The 9,231-nt window shown below is 50.2% G+C and overlaps 1 protein-coding gene across 1 annotated transcript; it reads right to left on the reverse strand.

Moving 5' to 3' along the window:
- Positions 1-2,217: 2,217 nt before the first annotated feature.
- Nkx2-6 (NK2 homeobox 6) lies at positions 2,218-7,975 on the reverse strand. The gene is made up of 2 exons (XM_059273404.1): positions 7,278-7,975; positions 2,218-4,468 (listed from the first exon to the last, which is right to left on the reverse strand). The coding sequence occupies exons 1-2, from the start codon at positions 7,513-7,515 to the stop codon at positions 3,846-3,848; spliced, it is 861 nt and encodes a 286-aa protein (XP_059129387.1). The 5' UTR covers positions 7,516-7,975; the 3' UTR covers positions 2,218-3,845.
- Positions 7,976-9,231: the final 1,256 nt, after the last annotated feature.

Below are 9,231 nucleotides of genomic sequence, written 5' to 3' on the forward strand. Positions count from 1 at the left end.
TAAACCTTAGTCCCCTTCTTTCCCAGCAAAGGAAAAGATCCAGTCATTGAGCTGATTCATATAAGGAGGGCACATGAGCGCTGGGAATTCTAGATACTTTCCGAATGGAAGCTTTAAAAGATTTACATACACCCTCCAACTCAGAAAGATGATGGTGGTGGTGGTGATAACATTGATGATAATGATAGCATTACAAAAGTAAATGTCTCAAATCTTTCACAACACCTGTCTAGACTTTGTTTGGTACACAGCCTGGGAACCAGTAGACTTAAGGGGGCGGGGTGGGGGGGATGGGCTGGGAGATGAAGGATCAGGAGCCAGAAAGTCTGCAAATGTATTGACTCACCCACCTGGCCTAGGTGAAGCCCCTGGCCCTGGGACAGTCAGGACAGGAACCTTTGCTATCTCTCTGAGAGCTTTTTTGTTTTGTTTAGAGGTCAATTACTTCCCATTTGGGGGACTTGTGAACATTAAGAGGTGACTGGAGTGATGGGCCTGAAGGATGCAGATAAGGCTAGGGTTGCTTACAGAGCAGCTCCCTCCCCAGTAAAAGCCCCGTGAGGATAAGCACCAGTGAGGGACTCACAAAGCGGCAGCTTTTAGTACTGGACAGATTACAGTGAAGACTGACAGCTGGGGGTTGGAGACTTCCAAGGCTGGGGTGTGTGGGGGGTGCTTTTCACAGCAACTGTTGGGCGCAGTGGGGAGAAAAGAATTTTTTTTTTCTCCCCTTTCCTGAAGGAACAAATCTTTGGTATCCTGAGACACTCAGACTTCCTTTCTGTCTTCGGAAAAAGAGTTCCCTCTGGGATGTGTGTGAACCGAGTTCTGCCATTGTTACTGTTTTTATGTTTGAGGCTAGCCAAACAGGGGTGTCACAGAAAACTCGGGGATGCTGGTAACAAAAGATGATGGTCCACAAGGCTGACATGGGGTCTTCACATTACTGTGTGTCCTGGGCCTTCCTCAAGCATGGTTGTGATATGGTCCCATAGTCCGTGTTTGAAAGAAAAGGGAGGCCACTGAACTCCCAAACTCCCAAATGTGCAGCTTTGATGTGCAGCTCAGACCCCTGGAACAGGACGGTGGCCCCAACATTGGAACCTCTGCTTGTCTCCATAGCAAAGATCTGGGCCTCTCTGGGAGAAACAGAGTCCTTCCCACACTCATCACTGAAGTCACGCACCCCTTCTCCACAGCTTCCCCTTACCCCATCCCCAGCTGGGGTTTCTTTCCAGAGCTTTTGTCTGTCCTGTCTGACACACAGTATACACCACCTTCTATTTTCAGACACCTTTCCTGAATTGCCTTTCCCTAGCTTAGATAATAAAGGCCCGAAGGACAGCAGCCATATCTCGCTTGCTCTTGTGCCCCTGCAGGGAAGGTGCAGCTGCGATGACCCGCATGGCAGACCTGAGCCTGCCTGGCTTTCACTCAGGGGGCCCTGATCCTCTTGGCTTTCTTCCAAAGTGCTCCCCCTGGGTGGGAAGGCCTGGGAGTCTAACTTGGCTTAATCCAAGAGCCAGGACCTGTCCAGAACACAGCACACTGTTGCTTCTATGACTTTTCTAGGCCAGAAAGACAGGAAAGGGGAAGGGGATAACATTAATTTCCTGCTCTGTTCTAAAAATCTAGAATGTGATACTCTATGTATCTATCTGGGGTGTGGCCTGTTCAAGGGAGCTTTTTTGGGGAGAACTTCTTAGGAAAACTTGATAGGCTTCATTGGCAACACTGAACTGAAAGATGTCTGTCCTGATCTAGCACGAGTGTCTAAAAAAAAAAAAAAAAATTGCTCCCTCCTTTGGCAAGCACACCCTTCAAAGGGAGAGTCAGGAGACCCCAGCTGAGGATTCTCACAGGATAGAGATATCAGTTGAGTCTTTAGCTCTTAGTGGGATTTTCAAATATGAATATGTACTGCTTTTTTTTTAAAAAAAATTTAATTTTATTTAGACAGGGTCTCATGTTGCTCAGGCAGACCCGCACTGGCTTCATAGCCAAGGATAGCCCTGTTGCCTCTGCTTCTGCTTCCACCTCCAGAGAGCTGGAATTACAAGCCTGTGCCACTGCGCTGCGTTTCTGAAGTGGTGGGGATCCAGTTCAGGGTCTCCCACATGCAAGGCTCGCACTCTACTCATGGAGCTACCTCTCTGGCCATTATTGTACACTCTGTCTTTTAAGTCCCAGGGCACAGCACGAATTGCAGGACACTGATGCACTTCTAGATAGACTTTTATTAACAGTGAAGAAATGAAAAACAAGAGGAAGAGGACAAAAGGAAGGTCTGAGAGAGTGATACTGAAACATAGAGATGGTTCTGTGGATAAAGGTGCTGGCCACTAAGCCTGGGTTCCAGCACCCAAACCCACAGGGTGAAAGGAAGACTCCTCCTCTTTGTCCTCTGACTATAGGCATCATGGCAAGGCATGCACCTCCTCCCTCCCCCAGTGAATAAATGTAAAAGGGAGAAAGTGGTAGCAGATTTTAAATTGGAACAATGGCTTTGGTTTCCCCTAGCTTAGGCATTTAACTCTTAAGGGATGCAAGCTGCCAACAGAGAAGACCGAACCCGCCCCTTCCTCACTTTAACGGAAACAACCTGGGAGTATGCCATCCAGGGAAAACTTGAGGGAGTCCCTTTTAATTAAATACGGAAACCTGTTCAATAATAGAATTTAGCTTTTCATATCAGTTGATGGGGGTACAGAATTGGGATTCTCGTGGTTGGAAATGAAGTCCAAGGAAGCTGGTGGCACATTTTTCTACTTCAGTCCCCTGCTCTATTTCTCCTACCAAAGCTAAACTCCTATTTGACCCCGTGTTCCCATTAATAGAGTTTATTTTCAGTCTTCAGATTGAATAACTTAAGATTGGGGGAGTGTAAAGTTCATAATTTTAAAGATCCCACAGTTAAAGTTTCTACTATCTTTTTAGATTTACCTGGGGTGGGGGCAGGGATATTTTCCTGATGGGAACTTTAAATGTCCCCCTAAGAGTATCTACAAAGAGGAGAAAAGTTACTAGGAGAAACCCAATAACCTACCTTCGGGGCTGAATCAACTATCTCCCTAGACTTATTTTGCTTTGGATACAGGGGCTCCTTATGTAGCCCAGGTTGGCCTCGAACTCCCCAATCCTCCCGCTTGGGTCTCCTGAGTGCTGGGATTACAGGTGCATGTCACCATGCCCTCTTGAGGGTCCTGCTGTCTATAACATACGAACACACCGAATATAGTTAGCTCATTTACTGGTCCGGCTGTTCCCTGAACAAAATGAAGTTACTGAGAGTAGAGAGGCCCCTCTGGAGGTGAGATCACCACCAGGGAAAGTGCCGCCACCAGGGTGGATGTTCCAGGAGGTCCAGGGTGCTTAAACCCTAAACCATGTCTGGGGCACTTTCAGGCTCCTGTCCTCTGGTATCTTCAGCGGCTTGATATTTTTCTCTTCTCAACCCTGCATCCCCTCTCCCCTGCGCACTTGTTCCTTTAAGGGATGGAGTGCGGACAGCCTTGATCCCTAGGCCTCCAGGATGTGTACAATTGTTTAAAGTGGGTTGTGGCTCAGAATCACCGGCTTCCAAACTGTCAGCCACCATACTATCCTCATTGCATAGCATCTAGGTGGCCAGCCAAAGCCCAGCTACATCTCGGAGGGAAAGAATGTTCTCATCGCCTACGGCGGCGGCGGCGGCCCGCTCCTCTGGGCAGATCAGTAAGGAGGACTGTGCAAGACGGATCGCCGCTTTCCAGCCCCTTGGCGGACGCTCAACTCGCTGGCGAGCAGCTGGAAGGGGAGGGGACCAGGCACCAGGCCCTTACTGGCAGTAGCTGAGCCCGGGCTTTTCACCAGGCCGTGACTCCCTGTAGCGTGGCGGGCAGATGGCCCTGCGGGGCGGCACTCCGGCCACCTGGGCTGAAGCCAGAGCTGGCCAGTGGTGTGAGTGGCCCGGGGACAGCGCCGGTGTAGCGGCCCGCGTAGCTAGCACTATAGGGAGTGCCCGAGTAGCCGCCGAAGCAAGAATGGGGCGCGGTGGCCGCGTAGGGACCCGGGAACGCGGGGGCGTCGGGACCCAGGCAGGGCTTGCCATCCAGCACCAGTACGGGGACTGCCACCCGGCGCGGCGTCAGTGGGTGGCCCGCCAGTTCCAGGGTCTGGTCCTGGCGCTGCCTCTTGCACTTGTAGCGCCGGTTTTGGAACCAGATCTTGACCTGCGTGGACGTGAGCTGCAGCGCGCTGGCCAGGTGCTCACGCTCAGGGGCAGACAGGTACCGCTGCTGCTTGAAGCGGCGCTCCAGGGCCAGCACCTGGGCCTGCGAGAAGAGCACGCGGGGCTTCCGCCGCGGCCGCGTCCTGGCCGGCTCCGGGCCGACCCGGTGGACGCTGTCGCCGCCGCCGCCGTCGCCCGCGCCGCGCTCCATCCTCGGGTTCCCAGCTCCAAGCGGGGAGGTCGCGCGCGGAGGAGTCTCTACAATCACACGGAAGGAACACCGTCAACAGCCAGCAGCAGGCTCAGGTTGCTTTCACTAGACAGCCCACTCACTCCCTGGCAGCCTTCACTGAGCATCCCTTTGTCCTCGCCCTTCTCCACCCGCCTCCCAGGCGAGTCTCAGTTGCTCTATTTCTCAGCCTAAGTAAAGTCTGATATACTGTGATCCACCACCTCCACCTTCCTGCACTCTTTGTTCGCTAATAGTAGATCCCGGATCAGGTGTGCCTATTTTCTTCAATGGTGTCTGGTAGTCCAACAGTTTGTTCTTATGAATGTGCGGGCCTATCAGAATGGGGCTGGACCTTAAACTTCATAAGCACGATGCTCTGCGGTGCAAATTAAGAACAAGATATTTCCTGAGCAGATTAAAAGCCAGATATTTCCTGATCCTGACTCTCAGACTTGGAAATAGAGGTTCTCTTCGATACGTGAAGTTGAGACCCACATTTTGGCATTTTGATAAACAGTCCCTACCTCCTTTAGGGTCCTTTTGGCAAGCCGGTGGCCCCGTGGTGGTTCCCTTGTAGTCCTTCCCTCAGCCGGACTGTGACTAGGCGCAGACCCGCCTAAATACAGCCTCCCCCTTGCTTTCCATGTCTCTTGTCTTGGCTTAAGCTCTGTTCCCCAAGGAGGATGGAGAGGAAACTCACACCCGGAAAAATCCAGGGACACGGAAGGGAACATCTAAGGGCTTGAAGTGAGGGCAAGACGGGCCCGGGCCAAGGCTCTCAGGAGGGCCGGATGGCTCGGGTTGAGATCCTGGTTCTCAACCCCCAGCCCAGCTCATAACTTCTGGGGAAGGACTAAAGTTTGGGGAGAGACCCCCACCCCAGGGGCATCTGTGCTCGTAGAAACCGAGGACACCAAAAGTGGGAAAACAGGAGTGTTCGTTTTAAAAATCTAAATGAGACTGACCTCCAGCGATGCTGCAGAGCGAGCAAGAGAGAGCAGGGGACGCCAATTGAAAGTCGCTGACTCAGCAAAGGCCTTCCACTCGCTCAAAGTTCCGGTGAGCCTGATCTACATAGCCAGCTCCAGGCTATTCATAGTTTCAAAGTCCCCATCAGGAAAAGAGCTCCCACACGGGTAAATCCAAAAAGACAGTAGAAACTTTAATTGTAGATCTCAAAAATTACCAAAAACATACCTTCAGAAGCTGAGGTCATTGAAGCTGACAGAAAATAAACTCGATTTATTAATGGGAGCCCTGGGTCCGATAGGACTTAGCTTTGGTAGGACAAACAGCAGGGAACTAAACACAAAATGGCATTTGGCTTCCTTGAATTTCATGTTTAGGCAATAGAAATGATTTGCTAACAGACACACTAAAGGTTAATTTCAACCATAGTGAGATCCTGTCTCCATAAAAAAAAAAAAAAAATCCAAACCTAAATAAATAAATAATAAATAAATAGAAAGTGAAGAGTTAGCATCCTGTACCCTCTTAGTCACAACTGGAGAGCTCTGAGCCCTGCTTTCAAGACATCAAGAGGGTCAGATGGGGATGCATGTCACATGTTGTGGCGAAGCCTGCCAGATGGTCCATTCCCCTGACCTACAGCCCTCAGGGCCAGGCTTGGGTGGGCCCTGTGTGGCTATCACAGTGGCAGAAGACAGGGTGCCAGTCAAGGGACATCCCCAGGTGTGCCTGCGGCTGGGGCAGTGGGGAGAGAAGCTGTCGTAGCCCTTTCTCAGCAAAGCTGAAAGGAACTTCAAGTTAGTGGACCTGTACCCAAGAACTGAATGTTTAGTGTCCGCCACTGCAGAAAACCCAAGGGTTTCTTTTTGAACACAACAAAGTGTTGTCCAGGCTTCTAGAGGACGGTTGATAAACAGCCTCAAGTCCGAGGGTAATTCTGAAGGTGCCCTTGTGATTGATTATATGCAGCCTGGCTTGGTAGGGGAGGCTGGTGGTGCCAATCTACTCTCCTCCCCACCTCGGACTGGAGGTGTGACTACTCCTGGCACACACTGTCTGGGTAGGAGGACAGTGGCCATTGCATTCTTCCAGTAGCAGGCCTTTCCTGCCTATATACCACTTTGATTGTAGAAGCTATCAGAACATAAACTCCGGTCTGTCTCTTCTCTTTCCACAAGCTAAGGATAGGTTCCTGGACCTCTCTGCTTGCCAATGCACTTGGACAAGATTCTAGGATTCGGAGGGATTAGTCACTTAGCTAGGGTCCTAGTTATTCTTAAGTGCCCTCAGGTCCACTTGAAAAGCAACACACACACACACACACACACACACACACACTCACACACACACACACACACACACACACACACACACACAGAGAGAGAGAGAGAGAGAGAGAGAGAGAGAGAGAGAGAGAGAGAGACTTGTTCCTTCTCTCCCATTTTCTCTATAGAGAAGTGTGTGTGTGTGTGTGTGTGTGTGTGTGTGTGTGTGTGTGTGTGTTTTCAGATAAATCAACAAGCCTAGGTTGTTTCCTCCAGAAAGATTTGGGCTAGGCAGGCAAGGGCAGTAGTGATGGAGCATAAACTAAGTTATGGTAAAGAAGTTTGGTGGGAGAAAGAAGCTCTCAGAACCAGGCTCCAATGGAATCATGTTTTTGTGGCTAGCAGAGGGGCCGCTGTGGGAAGGAACACCCTACATACAATTCAAGTCCTTAGGAGGCTTGGCTAGGAACAGGGAGGCTGTCTTTTGGACTCCTAAAATGAGGGAAGATGGGGTGAGACCTCAGAAGATGCAGTCTCTCTCTCCATCAGTGACGACTCACTCCTTCAATAATGCCGGTAGGAAACCTGGGTGTTTACTCACCTGGCTCCATCTCCACGACTGCCTCCCAGGGGAACCGAAGAGGGTCTGATCCAGCTTGTGCCCTGTCGCCGCCGCTCTCTGGCCCTCCGGATTCCAGGTCCATTGTTAGGTACTGAGGCTTTTCTGGGTTCCTATGCAACTCCCACTGTGACGGAGTCTTGGCATCGTTCTGCTCACCCTCCAGCCTGAGGATGTCGTCCACGGAGAAGGGAGTGGAGGTGACCCGGCTCAGCAGCATCTCGGAGGCCTAGGGGGCGGAGCTGCCAAGTTCTCTACCACTACCAGGTGTCACTACTCCTAACTTCCCCTTTTGCAATGGCAGGTCTAAGAGACTCCTGGACGCACACTCAAGGTCCAGGCCACGCCTTCCTTTGGCCTTGTCTGTAGGGTAGGGGACCAGGACCCGGTGACAAAATTGCCGTGCTCCATTGGTTCCCAAAGAAACCACGTGCTAACCCAGCACCTTCCTCCCCAAACGCTGGCTTTTGGGCGCTTCTGTTCGCCCTCAATCCCTCGTCACCTTTCTGGGAAGACTGACCCTTCTCAAAAACAAAGACGAGGAGAAGGGCGTGGCCTGTATCTCAAGAGGGTGCTTCTAAAGAGGAGCTCCTGAGGACTCCCGACTGAGGGGCTCATCGAGAGGATGTACCTGGAAGGCGCTAACTCGGAGTTTCAGAGCAATCAGTCCATCTGGTTTTCCAGTATACACTCCCAGGGCAAAGAAAAACCGAGGAATAGAGAGCTGGAATGAGATGAGAGGGGTTTCTCAGTTGGGGCTAAGCTGGATTCCTTCTCGGGACCCTAACGCCCGACACAGCCAGTGGAGCTAGTCTTTAGTTCAGTACAGGAAGCGCAGCGCTGACCTGTCACTTACAGGGAAGAGAAATTGAGGCGTAGAGGCTGTGTTGGGGGCAGGTACTCTGGCCATCTTTGAGTATTTCTGTAGTGGTTGGGAAGTAAGGCAAATTCTCGCCCGGGAGAAACTTAAGAGATAGGTTCACCTCGTCTATTTCCCGGGTTTCTTCTCCTGTCTTAAAGCGTGTCTTGAGCAAGCGTGGATAAATGGGAAGTTTTGCCCCGTCTTAGATCTCCGGAACGCTTCTTGGACACAGCTTGGGTATCTCCGTGGTGTTCGAGGTAGGAACACAGAGAGGGTGGGCAGACATGGTCTTGGCTGTGGAATACAACGTGTGGGGTTTGGGACAAAGGGTGAACCTCTCTCACACTTCGTTTTCATGAGGTAAGGAGAAAGATGCATCCATTGGAAGAATAAGCAGGACACCTTGTAAACAAGAATCCTCCAGCCTCCGAGGCTCGTGCTAATGAGATCAAGAAACCAGGGTTTGGTGTTTCATTCCCAATACAGGATTTAAACATATCGTTTAAAATGAAAAAAGATCTCACTAGAGATTTAAGGGAATTTCAGATAAAGTGTTTTTTAAACTGTCTCATGAAAATCCACGGCTACACGAGAGGTTTAGATGCTATTTCCTGAAATCCCGATGAAAACCCAACTCCCTCTCTCCAGCCAGAAAGCACAAAAATTTAAAAACAAAATTATTTATTGGAAAGGGAGGAAAGCCCAGAGGGCAAATTGAGGGTGTCTCAGGGATCCATCAAGCATCTTTAGTCTGAACCGTCTCCTAGGTCTAGAGCACAGTTTTGAAAAACAAAAACTTGAAGATGATTTTCAGCAAATTTGATTTTTTGCGACTAAATAATCATGTAATAATTTTATATACATATCACGTAATCTTTATGATAAAGCTATATGCGTCCAGATTTTTTTTTCTACTCAGAAATGCGGATGGGAGAGAGGAGGGGTAGGGAAGACTACTTCTTGCTGGCAGATGTGCCCATAGTGTTACCCCCAAATAAACCCGTACTCCCCACCTTTTGCCCTCAGGGATCTCAAATTTTGTAATAACCCAAACACATATTGACATTTTACCTT

Source organism: Peromyscus eremicus, chromosome 9 (genome assembly GCF_949786415.1).
Source record: "Peromyscus eremicus chromosome 9, PerEre_H2_v1, whole genome shotgun sequence".
Lineage (NCBI taxonomy): Eukaryota > Metazoa > Chordata > Mammalia > Rodentia > Cricetidae > Peromyscus > Peromyscus eremicus.